We start from the raw sequence: 26,168 nt of genomic DNA, 5'->3' as shown, positions 1-26,168 counted from the left end.
AATAACTTATGCTAACATGTGATGAATTATACAAAAATAGTCCGTACCCTATCTGGGTAGAGATATGCTGATACAGGTATTTTTTCTCCTCCTTTAGACAGTTCCAGCATATGGATACATTCCCAATGGCAAAAATGCCTAATGTTTCTATTTCCAAAACAGCGGGAAAAAATCACAGTGTATATAAAAATTCATAATTTTGGCAAATAACGCAAATCTTTTTTTTTTTAAACTTACATAATTTCTTAACACTAAAAATACAAAATTTTGCGGACCCAACCCAAGATAAGGGATAAAAATCCCTTGTGATAAAAATTAGTGTGGAACTTTTATGGATTGTGAAAAATTTCAGATTATTAATAGACTACTGCATTTTTTTTAATTTATTTTTTTATTCTTCTTTTTTTTCTGCTCATCTCTTCTTTTTTTTCTGCTCATCTTGAGCTTTGCAGCTTTAACTATTTCCTAGCAAAACATGTAATTCAATAAAAAGATAAAATAAAAGCCTTTAATGGCTATTGAATTTCATAAATTAAACATTCTCTTAACAAAAAAATATCAAAAATATCACTTTCAAGTATTTTTTTATATAAAGCTTTAACATTCACACTTAATTGATAATCAAGTTTCAGTTCCTGAGTTATGGTCCCTTTTCAGCATGTAAAAAAATAAAATTTCTCGTCATTAGCTTAGAGGTATTACCCTGACCTTGATCAAAAACATTTTTCATGGGATTTGATCATTAGTTCATTAATAAACTGAGGGAAATACCATTGCTCATCGGCCCCTTTACAGAATCGGAAGAAAGAATGGTTCATCTTATGATGCTCTATGTCTTTCTCATATAATCTATACATTAAAATACTCAAAGCTGATTGGTCGAATCGATGACAATCAAAATAGATTTGTTGATCAGTTCTATCACAGCCTATAAACCTGATACTGTTGCTCTCCGGCACAATACATCCGTATGTCAAAGCACAAGATACCCACGGTTTAAGGAAAAACTCGGAAACAAATTTGTTTGCATAGACGAGAATCAGAGTTGCTTCCAGCTCATTGGTTGCTTTAAAAGTGCACGCCTCCTCGCCGAATACGCGGAATGTGTTCGGATGTGTTCTCATGGCTATTGCAGCATATCCCCTTGTTGCCATGACACCAAGATTTCGAGCTCGCTCAAAGTGAGCATCGAGGTCGGTGGTTGTAAACCTCACTGACGCATCCATCCAAATAACAAACGGATGATCCTTGGCAGCAAGCTGCAAATTGAAAAATTAAGCGTTATATTTTTAGTAAATACAAAAAAAAAAAAATGAGCTGTGTCACGCGCAGTCTGATCAGGATCCATGCTTTTCGCTTACCAACTCTATTATAAGTAGAGAAACTGATAGCGAACAGTATGGATCCTGATCAGACTGCATGGATGCGCACGCTGGTCTGGATCCATGCTGGTCGCAAATGCAGTATGTTGGTTTTGTCGTGACGCGGCTCAAACTACAATCAGATGCCTATTGATAACAGTTATTTGTTACTAAGCATCTAACAAACCATAACAGCTACAGAGCTCATTGCTTTGATTACTGTGCACACAAACCGACTGCATGGCTAAGTGGTTAATGTTTCAGATTAGTAATCTAAATACAATTAGGCGCGTGGGTTCAAACCCCATCAGGGGTTAGCTGTTGATTCCTTGAGGGAGAACATTACACTAATTGCTTAGTACTATTTGTTTTTAAAGGAATGGATTCTAAAATGTTTCTATAACTTCAAGCTCATAGTTTCCTACACAAGCGAACTAAAATAAATGTACTGGCATAGTTCTATTAATAAAATCACGCGATGCAACCTACTTGTATAGCCACAGGCTTCCAGGCATAGCCTTTTAGCTCTTTCACATGCTTTGGAAGATCTGCAAATGGAAACTTTTTCACACTGCACTTGCAAACACTCTCTATCTGAAGAAGAAAATATAGTCAAATTACAAAATTTATCAACTCATTAAATTACATGGTATGCAACCAGAAGTACCGCACAATTCAATCACCTGGCTCAGCGTTAACTAATTTTTCATCAATATTGACAAGAATTCTAACACCCCTTCATGATATAATTCCTAGCATCTGAACTCCAGTGATTTTATTTAGCGATAAAATCACTGTTTGAGATATATTATTTTTTAAGTAAAAATACTAAAGGAATGCTTGGAATTTTATAAAGGATCAAATGCCCTTGTTTGTTTCATTTTTAAGTTGTGTTTGTTTCATTTTTAAGTTGTATATAAGTCTTTTTTTTTTTTCAAGATCATACTTAATTCAATATGCATGTTCCAACTTACGAGTGTCAAAATGATTTTACCCATTTTAAGTGACATGCCCATCCAATTAAGTGTAAATGGTCAGCGAACAGGTAAAAATAAAAACATTTTGCCACAATGGTATTTGATTTATATTTCAATATGAAAATATTATCAATAATCCAGATGACCAATTTCTATGAATATCTATAATTATTATTATGTTCAAAATGTATTGGTAACAGTGAGTTCTTAAAAAGAGTGGGGCTGTCTTTTTATAATTTAGGTAGTTTTTAAACTGTATCATAAACATTTTTTCATTTTCAGTTCTTGGTCAATTACCATTATAATAGCCTATCTTATGAAATACATCTAGAACTTATTCAACTAGACAGCGATATTAGAGCACTGCATATGGCATAACGCTTGTCTGTTAAAATTTCTGAAGTCAAATTGGGCATAACTTCAAAAATATTGCTTTCAAAATTAAGCCCCTTGTTTGAGTATAATGTCACTTTAATTTGGAAATCATAAATTATGTCAATAATGAATATTCCTAGCTCTTTACCTCAATAAATTGGGAATTATATAATCCTGGATATGTCAAGTTAGTACAGTAACGGTTTAAGTCCTTCTGAATTTAATAGGAGTTAGCCAATTATTGCACTAAAGTGATGATAATCTGACTTGTGTTAAACATCAGCAAAGCAATAATGACATATGGTGACTAATTCCTATTACTTTCTTGTTGCCTTCTCACTAAAATGCCAAATTTACTTTCATTTCCATCTTGTTGTCCTGTCGACTTTTGCCTGTGCTGCACCACAAGCAGTTTTCAGTACACAAGCAATTTTATAATCAAGTGCCAACACAAGAAAGTGATAGAAATTGACAATTATATTTAGAAGCTGATTTTATTAAATCATATTGTTCTTCCTCTACCTAATTTGGTCCTGATGAAGGTCATAAAGTGACCAAAACTAGTAGACTCCAATTAAATATTGTAAACTTGCCCTGATGTTGATGTGCATTACTCTTCATTTTGAACTTGCAATGGTTAATTTGGGAATTATGTAATCTTTAATCTAAAACACACATGGTAATATGGTTATCTCTTTACCTCTTTAATTTGGGATTTATATAATCCTAAATCATAAATGATTAGTTTAATATCAGTGTATTTGTCTGTTACTGCTGAAACATTATGAAGGAGCTCCATAAATTCTGTGTAATGGCTGGCGGAGGCCGCAGTAACAAACACTGGCATCTTGGGAAGGCTGGTCTCATCTGGTAGCGAGGGTGGAAATAATTCTGAAACCAAACAAACAAAACTGATAAAATATTTGGTTCAATGACAATGAGGATTGAATACAAAACTTCATGTGCAGAGGGCTATAATTCAGTCAATATCCACGCAAGAGTAATGGGTTTTAATAGATTTTCAATAGGTTATATGGCCCTAAATGAATAGACATTTGCATATGTAACCCAAGCCACTGGGCAAGAGTTACATTGCAAACAACTGTTTATGTACCACCATATAACCTGTCAAAAATCTTTGTAACCTATTTTTAATACATAAAACGTCCTTTAATAATAGAGAAAAATAAATGAAATGACCTAATTAATTTCATAGTTAATCAAATAAGATTTTCCTTTGTTATTCATCAACTGATGTAGCTTATTAAAGGGAAACATGTTTTGATAAACTGTGTTGGTTTTAATCTTTTTATCCTATTCATTAATTGACAGCAGTCTTGTATATAGTTTTATAAAAACATCACAGTAATTTGTTATTCACCGAAAAGTGAAGGCACAAATATGCAACAGGTTAAAATACCTTTGATATATTTCTCTGCCTCTGGGAAGGAGTAGGATTTAACCTTCTCTAGGTTTTCTTTCATTGTTGGTCCAAGACTAGCAAGGCATGGTTTACCATTGTTTAAAGATTCTTTCACTGCAAAATATGTTAATTACCTCCATTTGTTAATCAAAATCAGAAGAAAATAAACGTAATAAATAGTGTAACTAAATTAAGTTAAAAACACTGACTTGCAAATATTACAAGAGACCGGCTAAAAAAATACTTCTTCAATCACTACAAATATAAACATTACAAATCCGTAATCTATTATTGTTTGCTTTTAAACAGAACTATAATAGCTCTTATAATAATATAATATATAATTACCCTATGGATTAAATAAATGTAATAAAATGTACTTCTAATAATTGACCAACAGTTACAGAAAGATAGCAAGATTACAATTTTGTACATACCTTCAACTTCATCAAAATTAATAAACCTGGTCACTGAAAGGTTAGAAAATACAAAATTACAATGTTAATGTATATATGACTTTGACAGGGTATTTTTTATATGAAATACTCTTATTCTTATATGAAACACTCTTGTTTTTTTAGGTTTATATATATATTTTAATATAGATTATTATAAAACTCAATTACTGTTACCCATCAACAAGATTCCACTAGTTTACTTTTATATGGGTGTATTCTTATAATTCAAATATTCCATCATTTGTGTGTCCTGTCCATTAATCATTTTCATGAATTGTAATTTAAACATACTCTATCCATATTTTTGTTAGTTTTAGTTGAGTTTTGTGGCACATTAACACTGCTATAGTCATAATGACTTACTATACAAACTAATCCTGTTCATTGCATTAGTTCAGGCAAAAATAAAACAGGCATCTGAGTAGAACAATCAACCTCCTTTTTACTAGCCGTATAGCCTGCTCAAAAGAAAATAAGTTCCTGGCAAGATTCAAACCCGCAGAAATGAGGGTCAACTTTTTTCAGAGTCAGCAACTTTTTCCCACAACATTTCTAGTCATTACATTTCAATTTTCACCATTCTTTTCAAAAGGTTGAAATAATAACTGTTTACTTTTCTTCCTTTACTATTCATTACAAATTTGGATAGTATGATCATAAAATTTGAATACATTTATTTATGCTTAAAGTTCTTTGTGCATATCTGATGAATAGTGATGATAGTGTACTCTGAATAGTTAAAGGTTTTAGTATAATGTATTACACAGCATGATATGACATCAAAACAAAGCATATTCTAACAGCAATGCATCATGACTATATTATATTCTAACACAATAATTATTATATGTGCATACAAATATGTTTAAAAGGAGCTCCACTGAGGCCCAAAAGCCTAAAAACAAATTACATAAAATCTTAATTTCTTTATGTAGATCAGCTAGGGCACTTAAACAGAACGATACTCTAAAAATAATTAAGATATATTCTGAGAAATAAATTTCAAACTGTATTCTTGTACTATTCTTAGCCAGATTCAGGCGAAAAGTGTTGCAACGCTTTTCAATTTTGGATATTTCATACAATAAGAATACTTATTTTGATAAATGATCTGAAATTTTTCACACAAGTTATTTGTCTAGACCTACATCAAATGAAACATTAATCTCGAAAATTTATTTCAAGTCCCCGCATGTCAAAAAACTTCAGTGGAGTCCATTTAAATAAAATAACAAACAACACATACTTAGAAAGTAGAGACAACAAACTGGGATGAGTATCCCAGTGAAGATTTTCAACCTGCTGTGTCTTCTCATCATATTGGATGAATTCTGGTTCATGAACACTTTAAACAAAGCAACATTTATGTTAGAAACACAGCCTGAAAATTAGTTATATAATAAACATAAAAACTACCAAAGCAACTTTATCCATACACTACATTTATTTGTACAGTGTTTCCTTCTTTTTTTCCTCCTCTTTTAATAAGAGAAATGTGGGATAGGTTATCATTTAATTCAAACCATTCTTTAAAAATATTCTATATTTATTATTTGTCAGTTGTTAGTGACAGTGATGGTCGATTTATTTTTCCCCAAATTTACTTAGCTAATTTCACAACTCAAAATTTTACAATTTAGTGGCCAAAAAGTGGGGAAAAACACTGTTTTAAAAGTTAATAGAAGCAAGTTCTTAAAACTTCTTACAAAGAAGAAGTTTCATATTAATAATGTTAAATCTATATAACATAATATTAAGCAATTCTAAGGCAAATGTTAAGACAAACTTTACAACTATAATATTATGTCTTTTTTACAAGCATACAAATTTACAATTGCTCATAATCAGATTCAATACAAGGTCAAGTTTGTATATATACAAAATTTGGCAAAAATATGGACATACAATGTAGATTTAACAAGATACTTTCAAGTACATGTACCATTTATTAAAGCTTATAAACTTATAAGCCCTGCAAATCACACACACACAGTCAGAAAAACAAGCAATGTAATTCTGTTATAAGTAAGTAGAATATAGAATTTAGCATTTGTATAATAAGTAAATCAGCTGTCAATTTAATATATACTATTACATTATAAATGGGATTTATGTATGACTTGACACAGTTTGTTTCGCACATATTAATGATATTTGCCACCTTTATTTTTCAGTAATAATAATTATACAAGATATATAAAAAAAAAAGTTAGAATAAAATGGTTGCGTAAATTAATTGGCTACCTTTAGATTAGTGAATTTGCATCTTTTAAGAGATTGAATGGTGTAAGAAATGTAGTTTTAATCAACAGTTCTATATCACCACATAAGGGTCTATTTAAATAGAATCTATTTGATTGGAAGACCCTGATGACATTAAATATCATGGAAATTCTTGCGTTAAAAATGACAAAGCATAACAAATAGGATTCGATGTCACAATCCATGTCAAACATTTCTAAGGTATTTGTTTTTGAAGAGTTTCTGACCTGATGTTAAGACAGTATTTTACTTACTGTATAACAAATTAAACAATATCATCTGCAAATTTAGTCATATCCGAAACCTATTCAAGTTTAATGCAAAATGTTATTTTTAAGTAGGTTTACTTAAAAGTCAAGCAAAATGTCTCGCAAGATTGAAGTTATAAGGACATTACAAACTAAAAGAACATCAGAATGATTCAAATGGAAGCTCAAATAATTTCCAAATTTTTATCAACAAATTTACAATACCAGTGACGAGTTGTTCCTCCCAAATATGAGTTTAGAGTAATTTCCCGTTGGAATACTATTTGCCACTAGGGTGCGCGTGACCAAGAACTATTTTTCATCCATGTTGTTTTATTACGCACTTATTTATGTTTATAATACTATTTATGGCAATATACCATCGTTTAAGAGTATAACAAGATAATCATTGAAAGAAACAATCAATTTCTTGTTAAATAAGTAATCTGATATGCCAGTTTAGAAATTGACATCGCGGAAGATTAATTCTCGGTGGCTGTGTTATGCGGTCACTAAACTCGAAGTCAAGGAAATTCCTATATGGGGCAAAATATTTTTAACGTAAATACTGCTAGAATTGGAGCCTAGCAAAAACGAGAAGTTGTTTATTGTATACATTAATGTTCATTTTATAATCTGTAGAACTGTCATTAAAGTCTAGACCATAATAATGGCGAAATTAATAGCAGTTTCTCGGTCTGAGGATTATCAATTTGAAAGAAGGCAAATCCCTCTGGTTGTTGACGACACACTTACAGTAAGTTTACTGTGCAATGATGATGCTCAGTTAACAAATATGATTTTATATATGTTACATACAAAATTAAGATTAATCGTACATTCTACAAATCTGTAGATAGATACGTTGTGAAACAAGGTCAAAAATCACCCCACCCACATTCTTTTTTCTATTTGAGTTTGCCAAAGAGTTTCATATCCAAATCAGTGTGTCAAAGGGTGATAAAAATGTGCAGTCTTACCGGGACTCGAACCCGGGACCCCCGGAATATCGAACGGCGGCTCTACCGACTGAGTTATCCGGCCGCTTACAGTTCACATTATCTCCCCGTAAATAACGAGCAGTTCTGATCTGCTAGATTGAAATTCGTCCTCGAATTTCTAAAAGCTACAGAGAACAATGTGAAATTGGACTCGGGAGCTTATACAATCACGAGGCCCCCATGTTGGTCGCCAAATTTCACAGGTTGAGAAAAATGTGCAGCTTGACGGGATTCGAACTTGGAATTGGAATTCCTGTACCGCGGCTCTACCAACTGAGCTATCCAGCCACTTACATATTATCTCCCCTTAATAGTGAACAGTTCTGAACTGTGACAAGTGCAATAGTTAATTTGTGTATTGGCTGTCTGTGAAGGCACTCTTTCAGAGCTCCAGATAATTTTTTTGGCCAAGGGGTTTTTACCCCTCAAAATTTAGAGTGAGGGGTAAAATGCAAATTCTGAAAAACTTAAGGGGTAAAATCTGTCAAAAAAGCATTTTGCATTTTTTATAAACAAATTAAACTTATTGTTGTGTTTGTTTGGTTATTTTTTTTTTTTAGAAAAACCTTTACAGATTAAATATTGATTTAATGTGAAACAATACAAAACATGCCATGTAAAGTCAGACTTCCAGAGTATACTGGAACTCAAGTTTAGGATACACAGCAAAATTATCAGGGCTTCCATTTTCAAAATTTGGAAGTCAAAGACTTCAAAATCTCTGATATTGGAAGTCAAATTATATAGGTAAAGAAGGAAAGTATTGATTTTTGGAAGTCACCTAGGCCAATTGAAGGAGTAAAAGACTCCCAAACTTCCACTAGTGGAAGCCCTCAAGTTATTTTATTTTCTAGGAGTCAATATTTTTCTTTCTTTATTTTTGTTGGCATGTACCTTATCATGTACTCCAGTTTGAACAATAATAGTTGTAATTAGAATTAAAGAAACATAAACAAGTTTTTTCATCTTTCCTTAAAAAAAATTATTAGTCTGAGAGAAAATTGGCCGTAACTGTATACTGGGTACGAAAATATTGAGTACAAGACTGCAGGTGAATAACATGTTATTTTGTTCCAACAACTAAAGTTAAAGAAATTTTATTAAAATATATTTTTTTGTTTATATTGAGTATGTCAATGGATGCCTAAACAAACTTAATACTGTGTTAACGCCTACGATGATTATCTGGCACAAATTTCATCAATAATTTCACAGGTTGATAGATCTACGGGAGTTACCTCCCTTCTGTATTTCCTGCTACTTTCATTTTTAACATGCGTTGTTGACAACAGAATTTTTAGTTTTCAATGCAATTAAATGGAAATATATTTTATTTTATGCTCAAAAAATTTTCTTTCTACATATCAAATGTTTATACTTCTATTCTTTTACGCATAAATTTTGACATACGAGCGTATTTTCATTTTGTTGTGCGTAACTGTGACGCACGAATTTTGAAAGTGATGCGTATTTTAGATTTTCTATGCGTATTTTACGCTTATACGCACGCTATCTGGAGCTCTGCTCTTTGATTTGTTATGACAGCCGTTTGGCGTCTTGCCTGTGACAAAATATCATAACAATCACCACTTGATCATCTAGAACAAAATTACTATCTAGCTTGGGAAACAGACAAAAGCCCTTCCATTCAAAAATGACAAGGTGGACAAAAGTCCTCACATGAAAATGACAGTGTGCGGACAAATGTCCTCTGGTGAAATTAAGAAGGCAGACAAAAGCCCTCCCTTGAAATATACAAGGTGGACAAAAGCCCTCCCATAACAAAAATATATAATGTATGTTAAATACCTGGGTTTTTTCCAATGCACTCAGCATATTAAAATTGTCACATATATATTTGTTGTTGTTTTCAATTGGCCTAAGTTTAAGTATGAGCAAGAACCACCTTTCATCGATTCAGAATATACCTTTCTGAGATGTTTCAAGATATGTTGAGTGCATTGAAAAGAAAGAATTAAGTGTAACAACATACATATAAAATTATATGTATTTGCTGCGGGAGGGCTTTTGTCCGCCCTGTTACTTTCATGGGAGGGCTTTAGTCCGCCCTGTCATTTTCACTGGAGGGCTTTTTGTCCGCCTTGTCATTTTTGGATATGAGGGCTTTAGTCTGGGAGGGCTTTTGTCCTACACTCATCAAGCTCCCATATACTAATAGTGAAATTATAATTGTCAAATCAGATCTTTGTATAATGTTTGCCAAATGTCCCCACACTTTGAGTTGCACTTACATGTACATGACTTCCCAGTCCCACTATTTAAGCTTCTGAGAAAATTTCTGAACTACAATATAGGCAAACTAAATTTGAATTTCTCCACAATTCTCTACTTTCCCCTATGTAACAGGTCACTTAATGCATAAATTTACATGTAGATGTTGTAATATTTAATGGCATACATGTTGAAATACTGCAATTTAAGTAATAGTTAATACATGTGTTTGTTTTTGGTGATATCCCCTTTGTCTTAAGGATCTGTGTCTTAATAAACTTTTTTGTGACTTAATAAACTTGTTACCTTAATCTTTTTGTGCGTTTGTATCAAGGCATTTTATTTTTGACTTTTTTTTCCAGATGGTTGTTCAGTTTGCGGACAAATGTATAGATTGTGATCATGTTAATGGTATTAAGTGTAAGGATATGGAGCGTTTTGTACAGAGGTTTAGTGCTTTATCCAAGGACGAGATTGCTGTGGCCATGATGGTCACCAGTAAAGATATTATGAACTTACTTACCCATCTAGTACCTTGTGTTGGTTGTAGGAGAAGGTGAGGAAAATAGATCCTTCTTGTAATTAAAACAGTAATACCTGCTGAATTTCTCAGTTGAACTTTCATGGCTTTTGTTTTTGGGACTGTCAGTTACCAATTTTAGCTATGTCAAGATTAAAATTTAAAGTTGCTTAGCAAACAGTAAAATGCCATTCTAAGAAGTTTCATTTGCTCCAACTACAGAGCTCACTCTGGCTTAAAAAGAATAGCCAACATTTTTATCTTTAAATGATCATAGCCAAAAGTTCAGTAGACTATTCATAATTTTGCAATTAACAACATAAGTAGTTGGTTAAATATACATTTCATCTGAGATTTTTTTCAGTTTAACAAGGATACTCAAACTACTGATAGCTCAACTTATTTTCTTTCATAGAATCAGATAGAACAAAATAAGAATGTTATATATCTTAGAATTACTGGAAAACAATTTTATTGATTATTCTGCCTCATGTTCTAAAAAACAACTTGATATATGTTCCATTGATTAAATTTATTTAGAGTGAAATAAAGTTTGTTTCCTATAATATGACTTACAAAGTAAGATATTAATTTACCCTACAAATGATAGGGTGACAAACAGTTTATAAATAGCAGAAAATGGTTTTCAGTAAAAGCTTAAAATATCATCAGTCTACAGTGCAAATAGTGTTATGAATTTTTCTATTTGAGATTTAGCAAAAATGCATGGAAATTGTGGTTTGTGTTTATAGTTCAGGGTGAATGCAATCAACAGTGCAATTGTTAATAAACATTTGTAATTGTATTTATAGTTAATTATAGGTAGAGCTATTAATATTAATTATAGGTAGAGCTATTACTATTAATTACAGGTAGAGCTATTAATAGACTTGGGTTTTTCAAATTTGGGAAACCGATATAGAAGTTATTTCAAAGTAAAAAAAAAATGCTTTTTTTTGTACTAAGCAAATGAATCATTTCAACATGTCTTGGAGGAAATTTTTTTTTTTTGTTTATTTATCGTACATTAACTATACAGAGGCACTTTAATGATTGAGTAAAATTATTACAGGTAGATCATATCAACCAATAGAAATTGAACTTGCAAAGACATTCACAGAATGAAGCCCATTTTTATGCCCCCGCCATGTAATGGCCGGGGCATATAGTGTTACCCTGTTCCGTCCTTCCGTCATTCCGTCCTTCCGTCATTCCGTCCTTCCGTCATTCTGTCATTCCGTCATCATCAGTTTCCGTTCATTATCTTAGTAACGGTTGCACACATTCAACTCAAATTTGACATATGGATATGTCATGAGAAAATACAGGTCAAGTTCGAATTTGGTCATGGTTCGATGATTTTTGGCAGAGTTATGCCCCTTTTACTTTAAAATAAAATGAAATTTTCAGTTTCCGTTCATTATCTCCCCAACGGTACAACACATTCAACTCAAACTTGACATATGGATATGTCATGAAAAAACACAGGTCAAGTTCGAATTTGGTCATGGTTCGATGATTTTTGGCAGAGTTATGCCCCTTTCACTTTGAAATAATATGAAATTTTCAGTTTCCGTTCATTATCTCCCAACGGTACAACACATTCAACTCAAATTTGACATATAGATATATCATGAAAAAATACAGGTCAAGTTCGAATTTGGTCATGGTTCGATGATTTTTGGCAGAGTTATGCCCCTTTCACTTTGAAAATAATATGAAATTTTCAGTTTCTGTTTATTATCTCCCCAACGGTACAACACATTCAACTCAAATTTGACATATAGATATATCATGAAAAAATACAGGTCAAGTTCAAATTTGGTCATGGTTCGATGATTTTTGGTAGAGTTATGCCCCTTTCACTTTGAAAATAATATGAAATTTTCAGTTTCTGTTTATTATCTCCCCAATGGTACAACACATTCAACTCAAATTTGACATATGGATATGTTTTTGGAATGCCCAGGCCAAGTTTGAATTTGGTCATGGTTCAATGATTTTTGGCAGAGTAATGCCCCTTTCACTTTGAAAATAATATGAAATTTACAGTTTCTGTTCATTATCTACCCAACAGTGTTACATATTAAACTCAAATTTGACATATGAATATGTCAAAGGAAGGCGCAGGTCAAGTTTAAATTTGGTCATGGTTCGATGATTTTAGGCAGAGTTATGTCCCTTTCACTTTGAAAATAATATAGATACATCTTAGGAACAGCAGTTTAAGTTTGAATTTGGTCATGGTTCAATGATTTTGGACAAACTTATCTTTCTTGAATGTTGGAAAAATTTTGAATTTTCAGTTTCAGCACTCATACTTTTGTGGAAATGTATGTAGCCATTATTTTGGCTACAAATATGAAATATGCTTTTTTCAAAAGGTTAAGACTGAATAATTTCAGTGCCTTGAACATTGTATGAAAATGGTTTGTGTTAACATTGAACAGTTTTAAGGGCTTTGAACTTAAAATTAAAAAAATAATTTGTGCAAACAAATTTGGAACTAAATATTATAACATCTGAAATTTTGGCTGCATGCGGGGGCATCCGTGGCATGATGACACATTTCTAGTTTTCTGAATCACTTACCGAAAAAATGTATCCATCACCAATTTAACTTTGTTAACCAGTGGTGATTTAATCAAGCAGCTTATTTTTTTTCTTCAAAATTTGTAATTTACAGCACAATATTTGGTTGGCTTGTATTAAGGCTGTTAACTTTAAAACCACGAATATTATGTGGCTTTGATTATGTTGAACAATATTTTTAAGTATTTACCTCTAATGTTTTTTTATTGCTTTGGACTATATCAATTAACATGATGATGTAACCAAAAATAAGTTAACACTTGTTAAAAACCATCCCACTGGTGTTAATTGTATAAACCAAATTCTTTATTGACCTTTACACCTTATACGAACAGTCAAACACTGATAGCCATAGGTGTATAACATAATCACGACTTTCTTTAGCCAAAATGCACAAAAACGCCAATCTTATAAAATTATTGCAAAAAGCTACCAACAGCGTGAGCTTAGCATCTAAGAAAGAACAAGATGAATAATAAAAATTAACATGTTATATTACAGAAATGATTGACAGTTACGTTGTTTTTATATGATTTCAGTGTGGAGAGACTATTTACCCAATTAGTGGATTCACAACACCCTGCACTGGAGCCTCTAATCGTCACCAAAAGTGCTATTATGTCTATCAATAGAAACTATTTGTTTGATCCTAGAGCCTTATATTCTCTCTTCTATATTCATGGGTAAGTTTGGCCATGTGTTATATCATATGAGCCGCGTCACGACACAATTTCTTTTTTGTGAAATTATATTAAGAAGTACATTGTGAATACAAAAAATGACTGTGTGTTGAAGGTGATGGCCAATTTCTTCAGAACTCATACAATTTTAGACTTATCAGTTCATATATTATTTCAACTAACTTCTGAATGTTAGTGCATTGCTTTACGAAACAATACTTTTGATTGATTTCTACCCAATGGTAACAAAGTTGGTTGTATATTAAATGATAAGATAGAAATGAAAGTTGTGATTATCAAATGTGTATAAATTTATGCCGAAAAGAAAAACCTATATGAAAAATCTTGAACATTTGTTTTGCAGGGCAAAGTTATCAACTATGGTAGATGCTATTCCAAAAAGTAAAAAGAATAAAAGATGTAACTTACACTCATTGGAGACTCATAAAACTAAAACAACAGGGTAAGTTGATGTTGTCATTGATAAAGTATAACAATAAGGTATATGTTTATTTACAAGGTTTCATTGCCTGACTTTTTAAAGAATAATAATAAATTTTTATCAAATTTTAAAGAAAATACCTTGTACTATATTTTTATCAAATTTTATAGAAAATAACTCATTACAAAGGTTTTGTAGCATGGTATCTGTGGGGCCAACTCTGCATTGCAACCAGTAATTCCTTGCACCATTAAACTTATTTTACAATGCGATGAAAGTTATTTTATATATATGTCTGCAGGAGTTGGATAGATATTTGGGATCTGTTGTCTCAAGAATGTAGAGAAGAAGTTGTATTAGTGGATGCTGATAGCTTACTTGATACCCTAGAAAACTACCTTAGAAAACACAGGTATGTTATTTAGAATTTCGTGAGTCCAATGTAAAATTTTGGTCAAAGCATTCTCTTCTTCAAAAGAGTAATACAGAGAAAAATTTCTGTGTGCCCAACTTCGATTAGTTGGTTTATATATAGGTTTTGAGTTAAAAAAAAAAGTCTTGATTTGTTTCCCTATATTTTCTTTTAAAAAGCTATGTATGTCAGAGTTTTATGTGTCAAATTTTCTGAATTGTTAAAGTTTTAATGTGTTGTGATAGAAAGATTTGAGTATGTTTCATTAAGTCAAAAACCTGCGGCTATTTCCCACCTTAGATATCAAGGTATTTGTCTCACCTTTTTTCCTTGATGATGAATGCCCATCAACTTGTGTGACAGATGTATTTGTACTTTTAGCCGTATATTCTTACAACCTTCATATGCTTTTCTATGTGTGAGAATATGCTTTCATTGTTATCATCTAGTTGCAATGGTATGTAAAGAATATAAACTTCTGTGAAACTTTACAATTCAGGTTTATTACTGATCGTGAAGTGTAGGTTAATGCAGACCCTATGTCAGATGACAATGATATAGGATATATTTACAGTAACCTTTTTAAGATATCACCCTTCCTTTTGTTGCGATTTTATAAATGCTGATGTCTCGGAAATTTTCCAATAGTAGTAAACTGAGCCCGATACACAAGTCAAAGTCCCAATGTCGGAATGTTTTAAGGCAAGTCCCTTCAACTATTTGCAAAGTTATACTGTATCTGTGTATATATTGAATAATTTCTACCATTTTCTTCTTCAGGTTTTGTTCAGAATGTAAATCGAAAGTGTTGCGTGCATACAGTATTCTAGTTGGTGATATAGACAGTGCAAAGGAGAAAGGTTATTGTCCAGCGTTGTACGAGGGATTGCGGTGCTGTCCTCAGGAACGGCATATTCACATGTTGTGTGATACAGACTTTATAGCACATCTTATTGGCCGAGCAGAACCTGAAATCATCGGAAGGTATGATTTTGAATGCTTTATTTCCCTTTATTAGAACGAAACAGTGTTTGTACCCATTTTCGTATGCTAGAACATTTCCGTTGTTCTAAAAGATTGTGCAAGAATTAACACTTTTGCTATTATATCATCTTCATTCTTACCACTTTACTATGTTTTATGGTTAAAAAAATAGAGATTAGTTGGTGCAGGACTTACTCCAGAAGATGTAGAAAACACAATGCAAGTTAGACTTATTATTTGACTTACTCAGTATACATATACGCCAGTTGACTACCGTATATTCAAGACAATTGAATTAAGGTTTGGAATATTTGGTTATATTAAACTCGGAGTAAGAAAATAATTATTTTAGCTATTGATTTGTGATGTTTTTATGAGACGGTCAGACTTGTACAGAATAATAAATCAATTCATTATTTTTATAGCATGAAAAATACCAAGGAGGCTAACTTGAACTTTAATCTCCGTTTCAAATGCCAGTACAAAAATATCAGAAAGAAAAAACAAATTTTCTGTTAGTTTGTAGTTATTTGTAATGTCTAATACAAGCGTAAAACATCATGATCCCAATTTATAACACATATATAAATGTTTTTCATTGTATTTACTGTCAAAGTCGATACATAGAGGATATTTGTTTGTTTTGCATGCAAGATTGAAATATATTTCACTGAGTGAACACCAGATGCAATATTTTCATGAGTGGCTTAGCCACGAGTGAAAATATAATAGCTGGTGTTCACGAATGAAATATATTTCAATCTTATATGTGAAACAAATAAATTTTCTTTTTGTTTCATGCTTTTAAAGTGAATTTAAGTATTTTTAACTGATTTTGCCGCGTAACGTCGCGCATTCTCCTTATGACGTCATCATATCATGACGTCACATCATCAATTTTGAAATATAGATCTGTAAAATTTCTTAATTTTGTTACATTTTTAACATGATGTATGATGGCATCGACTTTCTTTTCCTAAAGAAGCAAAATTTACGTATAACTGCATTTATTTTTGCCTGTTATTCCATTTAGTTATGATATTCTTTTCATCCGCATTCAGATATAGTCCGGCTACAGTGAAAATTATATTTTATAAATTTCACAAGTGGTTTATCAGAATATAATTATCTGATATATTACAGTAAAACACTGGAAAGCATGAAATAAATAGATAAATACGTCAAAATTTGACTCTCGATATATTGATACAAAATATTCCAGCAATGACAGCCCTAATTATTGATAATGAAATTGTTGTTTTGCAAACAGAATAATATACCATTCAGTTAAGATTAATGATAATGCTGTAATTGTTATAGTAACGGAAGACGGGACAGACATGCCAAGACGTTAGATATCGCCCAGGAGGAGGTACTTACTTGTCTCGGAATACACACATATGAAAGGTTACATAAAATATGGCAAAAATTGAAGGCAGAGGAGCAGACATGGCAGATTTTGTTCTTCCTTGGTGTGGATGCACTTAAACAAAGTTTTGAGGTAATTTTTCTGATGACAAAATGTTGAGATTTTATCCATCCTTTGATTGACGAAAGGCCGTTGGTACTCAGTGTCTATTCTAGGATTCGAAAACTGGGGAATTTTTTTTTACAAAAAGAGTGAATTTATTACATTTGTTGAACTTTTTCCTTCTTTCTCTATGTAAAATTTTCCTCCTGCCGGCAAATTCTTTAAAAAAAAGGAGTGAATCATCCCTCCTAGAATAGACACTGGGTACTACAAAATTAATAGTAAAAGAAGAAATAAAAAAAAAATAATAAGATATTTTTTGTGTTTGCTCTTCAATAGAGCTCAACCTTATAGTATGTTTCCTAGTCAACTTGGTAGACACTATGCCATTGATACTAAAATTAGTTTTTGTTACAATAAAGTCATATTTTTAAGCTTTGTCAAAGTGACATCAGTTAAAACCTACTGATTCACAATGTTTAGGTTAATCCAGAGTTTTGATGTCAGTATTATCTTTATTCCACATACAGATGGCGTTAGAGCGTAAACAGGGTGTATCTAATTTGGAGTTAATGTGCGAGGAGCTGTTAGAGGAGGAGCGAGCACGTGAACAACGTCAGGAGAAGAAAAGACAGCGTAAAAAGAAAAAGAAGGCAAAGTCTGGTCAGTTACACGAAAAAGAGAATTTGGTGTTAGAAGAGGAAGAGGATGAAGATGATCATTGTAATAATGTAAGTAAACGAGACGTAATAATGTAAATTATGAAGTTGTTATAATGTAAGTAACCAAGACGTTATAATGTAAATTATGAAGTTGTTATAATGTAAGTAACGAAGACGTAATAATGTAAATTAAGAAGTTGTTATAATGTAAGTAATCAAGATGTAATAATGTAAATTGTGAAGTTGTTATAATGCAAGTAACCAAGACGTAATAAGGAAATTATGAAGTTGTTATAATGTAAATAACCAAGACGTAATAATGTAAATTATGAAGTTGTTATAATGTAAGTAACCAAGACGTAATATTGTAAATTATGAAGTTGTTATAATGTAAATAACCAAGACGTAAAAATGTAAATGATGAAGTCGTTATAATGTAAGTAATTGAGACGTACTAATGTAAATTATGAAGTTGTTTTAATGTAAGTAATCAAGACGTAATAATGTCAATTATGAAGTCATTATAATGTAAGTAATCAAGATGTAATAATGTAAATTATGATGTCATTATAATGTAAGTAATCAAGATGTAATAATGTAAATTATGATGTCATTATAATGTAAGTAGTCGAGACGTAATAATGTAAATTATGAAGTCATTATAATGTAAGTAATCAAGACATAATAATGTAAATTATGAGGTCATTATAATGTAAGTAATCAAGATGTAATAATGTAAATTTTGATGTCATTATAATGTGAGTAATCGAGACGTAATAATGTAAGTTATGAAGTCGTTATAATGTAAGTAATCGAGACGTAATAATGTAAGTTATGAAGTCGTTATAATGTAAGTAATCAAGATGTAATAATATAATTTATAAGGTTGTTATAATGTAAGTAATTGAGAAGTAATAATGTAAATTATGAGGTTGTTATAACCTAAGTAATCGAGACGTAATAATGTAAATTATGAAGTCATTATAATGTAAGTAATCCAGATGTAATAATGTAAATTGTGAAGTCATAATAATGTAAGTAAGCAAGACGTTATAATGTAAATTATGATGTCATTATAATGTAAGTATTAGAGATGTAATAATGTAAATTATGATGTCATTATAATGTTATTGCATTGTTATTGAGACGTAATAATGTAAATTATGAGGTCATTATAATGTTAGTAATCAAGACGTAATAATGTAAATTATGATGTCATTATAATGTTAGTAATCAAGACGTAATAATGTAAATTGTGAAGGCATTATAATGTAAGTAAGCAAGGAGTAATAATGTAAATTATGAAGTTGTTATAACCTAAGTAATCGAGACATAATAATGTAAGTTATGAAGTTGTTAAAATCTAAGCAATCGAGACATAATAATGTAAATTATGAAGTCATTATAATGTAAGTAATATAGTTGTTGTAAGTAGTTTGGTCATTAAACTGTAAGTAATATGGTAGTAATGTCAGTATATGTAATTTGGTTGTAATGATGTAAGTAATGTAGATATGATAATGTAGATAATGAAGTTATGAGTAATTTGGTCATAAATTTGAGTACTTTAGACATAATATTGTAAATAATATAGTAGTAATTTAGTCATTAAAACATAATAGATAGTAAAAATGTATAATCTTATGTAGTTGTAGTAGTATGTAATGAAAACTAAGTAATGTGAACATAATAATGTAGGTTATGTTGTATGGCCTAGATTTTCAACATTCCCCCTTGTGAACTTTGAGAGATCTGTCAAGCCCTGGTATTATTTCTGACTTCTCCTTTAGGTAATATTATGGAAATAACACTTTAGTGTGTCAGACTTGTTTGATTTCAGCCTTTTGATTAATGGCTTTTTACAGTTGTTGGATAAATCCTAAATGAGAAATAAATACTTTGTTATATATTTCTCTAGCTAATAACAAATGGCAAATAAAAATTGTTGTTTTTATTTTGCCTGTAGTCTTTCATATCTGTTATAATTACGTCTGTGTTGAAAAAAAATCATCAGGGTATCTGATATATATATTTTGTATGATTTACAGTGTGATAGCTCAGCATGTTCCATGACAAAGAAGTCTCCACAGTCATGCACCTCAACCGGCTCACACCACAACTGTGGTGATCACAATTCCAATACCACTGTTGCTTCAATGAATAGTTGTAGGAGTTGCGAGCGAACCTGTGATCCTCGGTCTCCGAGTACGGGGCCGCCTCATAAACCTCAAATGGTACTTGGTAGTCGAAGTAGTGATAACGGTTATTCATCATGCGGAGACGGGTGCGAGAGTTGTAGTATGCCTAGTTCTAACGACGGCTCGGATATTGTATGCTCAGACGGAGTTTGTACGGGACTTGATGGTAAACTATTGATTTTATTGATTTCATTCAGTAGAGATGCTATATTTACATTGATTGTGATGAAATGTTAAAGAAATTTAAGGTTCAAAGCTTGTAAATACAGTCAATGAAGTTTAGGTTTTGAATTTACTGGCCCGAATTTCAGTTTGAATTTATTCTACTATATATTAAACCAAATTTTCTTAAAATTTACACTGGCCTGAACTAATTAACACTGGCCATGGACCACCGGACCAGTGCTAAAATTTGAGGTAAAAAAAATTTTTTTGGGGGAAATCTTACGGAAGCAAATTTTTTTCCCCAAAAGTGAACTAAGGGGTATATACTTTGTCATCTGCTGTCCCCCTTGATCATGGGCCCCCCTGCCCGTCTTAAACTGACACATTTCTAGTCCCATGTAAGAAGACTCACTAGATCTACTTGATATGTCTGCTCAAACACCTATTAGAACAAAATGATAATACTTCAATATAGAATACTTCTGTAAAACATATTTTTTTCATCCTTTTCGGAAACTGGTCTAGATGTGACAAGTTTATTAAAGTTGGGGGAATAACCACTGGTAATAAGAGATTAGTATCTATTATTATTGCAGGAGATGATCACATACATGTGTGTAATCCGAGGGGAAGAGAGAGATGTCCAATGTCAGAACTGTCCCCGGAGAGGGGAAGAGCTTCCTCACCTCTTCCCAAAGGAAACAAGGTAATGCTGTCTGCACTATTAATGATGTACTAACAATGTTTTTTTGACAGGATATATTGACTGTCTGGTTAGCTTGATTGGAAGAGTGCTTGACTGTGAATCGGGCAACCTTGGTTCGATTACCAATGTTGCAGGTCACTTTTGTTGATTGATCATTAAAAATTCCTTTCTGTGGTCAATCACACTACCTCTTCTCTGGAATGTACAAAAGTTTATCAGTTTCTTGCAAAAGTGAAGGCACTTGTACTTGTAAACTGCTTGACAGCTTGCACATGAACGATGATGTGGCTGAGCTATGCTCTAGTGAATTCAAAGTGGCGTATACTCTTATCTGGATGGTAAACTACAAATAAACAGCCACCACTATGATATATGGCCAAGTAAAATAGTTGTATACTATTATTAACATTTTCTTGTTACTCTTAACATGGTAGAACTGAAAACAAATGCCACATGGTCACCCACCCCTGTTCTCTATTTCATCCAAAAGGAAGAAAGATGTTGTTTTTTTTTAAAACTTGGTATATAGTAGATAAGAAATTTTATTCAACATTGAAAGCTCTAGAGTCTCTTTGTGACCTATAATCTGTTAATTTAACAAATAAAATGTTATTTAACATGCTATATTTATCATTGTAAAATGAAAATATCAGATTAATGATGGAAAAACATGAAATATGTCTGTTATAGATCTTATAATTAGGACTAATTACGGTAGAAATTTTTGTCATGAAATTGAGAGCGATTCATGAGTCGAAGTCCCGATGTGTCGAAGTTTTTATGCAAGTCACTTCAACTTCAACTTACCGAAGTTCTACTGTAGTACATTTTTCTCAAGTTTGATTTTCTTGACACTTATTGACTCATCTGGAGGCTTGCAGCTTTAAGGGATTTTGATATAAAAATATATAACCAAATTCGAGCTACCATCAGTATATAGCCTGCTCAGACTGCATGGACGTGCAAGCTGGTCTAGCTCTATACTGGTGGCAAAAGATGATCTTTTTTTGGGAGCTCTATACTGATGGCAAAAGATGATCTTTTTTTGGGAGCTCTATACTGATGGCAAAAGATGATCTTTTTTTGGGAGCTCTATACTGATGGCAAAAGATGAATTTTTTTGGTTCAAGCAGGTCAAGATAACATGAGCTTAATATTTAATTAACACCTGTTTACTGTATAATTTCAGTGTGAAGATTATTTCATTCCTACATGTAAAGGTGACTGTGAAAAGCAAGGCCAATACAAAATGACATTCAGCTTAGAAGATATGTTGGAGGTAAGTCCTTTCAGAATTGTCATGTGTATCAAAGATCTGGCATATTTCTTTGAAATCTGGCATAATTCTTTAAAATTTGGCAATTTCTTTAAAATCAAGTGTATTTCTTTGAGATCTGGCAAATTTCTTTAACTTTGAAATCTGGCATATTTCTTTAAAATATGACTTATTCCTTTAAAATTTGGCATTTTTCTATAAAATCTGGCATATTACTTAAAATTCTGGCATATTTCTTTCAAATCTGGCATATATTACAAAGATCTGGCATATTTCTTTAAATTTGGCATATGTCTTTGAAATCTGGCATATTTCTTTAAAATATGGCTTATTCCTTTAAAATTTGGCATATTTCTTTAAATTTGGCATATTTCTTTAAAATCTGGCATATGTTTTAAAGACTTGGCATATTTTGTTAAGCTTTGACATAGCACATCAAATTTTGTCTGGAAGATGACATCAGCTTTTATATTCCTAGAAAAAAAAGAAGAAAATATAAATCTTTTTAAACAAGTAGTATTAATAATTAGGGGCATCTGTGGCCAAGTTGTCAAGGTAGTTGATTTTCGAACAACTTTGCTCTTACCACAGTGGGTGGAAATCCTGCCAAGGACTGGATACTGGATTCTTTCATGTGAGGAAGCTACCCAGCTAGCAGATGAAATGTCAGTTCTACCCAGGTGCCTGTTTGTATAATGCATGGAGCGGCACAGGAGATCTTCCTTCACCAGTAAAGCTGAAAAGTTCATAAGTGAGAGTGTGACTTAAAACCCAAAACAAAATAGCCTTAAAAAATGACGAATATAGATGAGTAGGAAATGATAACAGAAATATTTTCTCTTTCATTCAGTGTATATATATTAGTACATCACGTATATTATTGCTTGCAGCAATTTTGTTCGTCTGAAGATGAGGCTGTTATATCTGAAGAAGAGATCATGAGGTTTAAAGCGAACGAGAAAAAGTTGATGCGGAAAAGGCAAGAACTTCGGGAGACACTGCGGCAAAGATTCAACAACATGCAGCATAAACAACAGTCTGACGGCCCGGAGAAACAACCATTAGACAGCGAGATATCATTCACGCAGTAGTGACGTGATTCTGCTATTTGAACTGTGATTTTTGAGCGAGTATTTCCCGAAAAAAAGTTTTTATCACTTTCAATTTTTTTTTTCGGTGCAGCAGCTCTTAATGCTTATGCTCTTGTTACTTCTCAAAACAGACAGTGTTTATTTTAATTTTATGAGTTTACTTTTAAAGGTTAGAATCCACTTGATATGCAATCATTATTGAAACATGCTTGGGTTAGAATTGGCATACACAGATAAATAGACATATAATGGCATTTGACAGTGCTTAATTTCCTAACTGGAAAAAATGCGAGATTTTTTAAAAAAGATTATGATATCATCCTTTTGGTCTTGTTATGTAATCACATCATATTAAGACCCATACATTGATATCATTATCTTGAAAAGCTTCTGGACTTTTTCATTTAACTATCTAGAGCTTGACAGAAGAATGTTTATACATGTTATTTAATGCCAAGATGACACATAAATAATGAAAGTTGTTCATGTACATGCATTGTGACATGGAAAAAAAAGGATTTGTCAATTTTTGTGGTTTTGCTATTGATCATAAAATTTGGTGCCTATTTCTAGTAATTACTTCTAATTGCACAAAAAAGTGTTCTGATGAAGAAATGATGTACTGTGTATTTGCCATATAGAAAAGAAAATGGATGGGATAGTTGTTCTGGGCCATTCTTAACCCATTACCTGCTTGAGCTGAAAGTGACTAGCCTTTACCACCAGCGTAGAGCCAGGCCTGCCTGCGCATCCGTGCAGTCTGACCACACCAGGCTCTATACTGGTGGCTGATTAACTGTAAGTTTTCACCTTAATATTCCATAACCTATTGATAATTTATTATGGAGATGTTGGGCAAGTCTGTTTAAGAATTTCAGCGGGTTATGGGTTACCCTAAGCAGTTTGAGTAATGTTTGAATATTTTGGAGGATTTTAATTTTTTTAAAAGAGAAAATGTTTGGCAGTATATTTATTTAAGTCTGATATGGAAAACAAAAACACATAGTTATATTTACTGTTTATCTAGATTTTATTTTGTTTCACAACTTCTTGTGCTAGTTTGAACTTTCTATTTATTTTAATTTTTTGTTTCGGTATATATATATATTTTTTTTGTCGAAACAGGAAAAGAAGCATGAAGTGTGAAAATAATGATAATTTATTCAAATATGACATGTATAATTAAAGCTGGTTTTCAGAATTTGAATTAACACTTTATTCTCTGTGTTTGCTGATAATTATACTTAACACATAGGAATATACTGTTGGTTTGTTTATGTTTAGGGAAGTTCTGTTATATGAACTGAAAATTAGTATTTAAAGTGTCATCATCTTATGGTTGCATTTGTGTCGACTTGTATTCTAAACTAATATTTTTATTTTTTTTTATGTCAATAGACTGGTGTTATACCTTTACCTGCCGGATTTGTATAATGGGTTTAGCCCTGCTATGAATTTGGAACAGTCCATTTCAAGTATAAGGGATTTTAGTATCAAAATACAAAAAAAAGGGATACCACAAGTATGAAGCCCGGTCAGACTGAAAAGACTGAACATTTTGGTTCCAGCATTGTAAAAGAGTTACTAGTAATATTCTGTACAGAAATTGTTGAAATTCAAACAAACAAAAACAAAACACTGATCTAGCAAGCTCTATATTTGTGAAAAATTTCGCACTTACAATGATGAAATGAAAACAGCCTTCAGAACCCAGTATAGAGCCAGGCCAATCTGTACTTGAGTGCAATATATCTTGACTTGATACAGTTGGCTGAACATGGTAAAATATCCTCATATTTTATAATGGACAGTTCCACTATTGAAGCATGGTTAGCCCATTTAAGAAATTTCAGCAGTTGTAGAGTTAGTGATAATTAGGGGTTTTTGGAAATGTACTATTAAAAAATTTTTTATGAGCTTCTGATCAGTAAACCGGTATTATATTGTTGCTTAAATTCTTCAAAACTCAGTTGTTAGCAAAGTGTTAAAAGCCATTTGTTTAGGAAGAAGTACTACTACTTAGTAAAAAATGTAAAAAAAATATGGAAATATGCATGTTTAAGAGCTATTATTTGAGGCATGCTGCTTTAATGATTAACTGGACAAAATAGTTATTGGTTCTCTGAGACATGCTGCTTTAATGAACTAGATTCAGTGGTAATTGGTTATTTTAGGCATGCTGTTTTAATGATCAACTTACTTCAGTGGTTATTGGATATTTGAGATGTGCTGCTTTAATGATCAACTAAATGGTTATTGGATATTTGAGACATGCTGCCTTAATGGACGACTAAATTCAATGGTTATCGGTTATTTTAGGCATGCTGCCTTATTGGACGACTAGATTCAATGGTTATTGTTTATTTTAGGCATGCTGCCTTAATGGACGACTAGATTCAATGGTTATTGGTTATTTTAGGCATGCTGCCTTAATGGACGACTAGATTCAATGGTTATTGGTTATTTTAGGCATGCTGTTTTAATGATCAAATAGATTCAATGGTTATTGGTTATTTTAGGCATGCTGCCTTCATGGACGACTAGATTCAATGGTTATTGGTTATTTTAGGCATGCTGTTTTAATGATCAACTTACTTCAGTGGTTATTGGATATTTGAGATGTGCTGCTTTA

At 31.9% G+C, this 26,168-nt stretch overlaps 2 protein-coding genes across 4 annotated transcripts; one reads left to right on the top strand and one right to left on the bottom strand.

The window, feature by feature from the left end:
• Window positions 1-402: 402 nt before the first annotated feature.
• LOC132755646 (uncharacterized) lies at window positions 403-7,398 on the bottom strand. Of its 3 annotated transcripts, none has more exons than XM_060746537.1 (7): window positions 7,330-7,398; window positions 5,841-5,975; window positions 4,574-4,606; window positions 4,134-4,250; window positions 3,414-3,604; window positions 1,851-1,955; window positions 403-1,259 (listed from the first exon to the last, which is right to left on the bottom strand). In XM_060746537.1, exons 2-7 carry the CDS (start codon window positions 5,932-5,934, stop codon window positions 714-716), a joined length of 1,086 nt encoding a protein of 361 aa, XP_060602520.1. In that variant the 5' UTR covers window positions 5,935-5,975; window positions 7,330-7,398; the 3' UTR covers window positions 403-713. The 3 variants fall into 3 exon arrangements, with proteins under 3 accessions (XP_060602520.1, XP_060602521.1, XP_060602522.1); XM_060746538.1 differs by having other exon boundaries at window positions 5,841-5,939; window positions 7,330-7,397; XM_060746539.1 differs by lacking the exon at window positions 5,841-5,975 and having other exon boundaries at window positions 7,330-7,376.
• A 164-nt stretch (window positions 7,399-7,562) lies between these two features.
• On the top strand, window positions 7,563-25,526 carry LOC132755645 (gametogenetin-binding protein 2-like). The gene is made up of 12 exons (XM_060746536.1): window positions 7,563-7,861; window positions 10,700-10,893; window positions 13,989-14,132; window positions 14,494-14,592; window positions 14,873-14,983; window positions 15,764-15,967; window positions 17,288-17,468; window positions 17,969-18,169; window positions 20,149-20,464; window positions 21,060-21,169; window positions 22,359-22,448; window positions 23,336-25,526. The coding sequence occupies exons 1-12, from the start codon at window positions 7,775-7,777 to the stop codon at window positions 23,534-23,536; spliced, it is 1,938 nt and encodes a 645-aa protein (XP_060602519.1). The 5' UTR covers window positions 7,563-7,774; the 3' UTR covers window positions 23,537-25,526.
• Window positions 25,527-26,168: the final 642 nt, after the last annotated feature.

The sequence above is a fragment of the Ruditapes philippinarum genome, unplaced genomic scaffold (assembly GCF_026571515.1).
Source record: "Ruditapes philippinarum isolate M1 unplaced genomic scaffold, ASM2657151v2 ctg2343_1_1_1_1, whole genome shotgun sequence".
Classification (NCBI taxonomy): Eukaryota; Metazoa; Mollusca; class Bivalvia; order Venerida; family Veneridae; genus Ruditapes; species Ruditapes philippinarum.
This window is presented reverse-complemented; position numbering and strand designations above follow the sequence as displayed.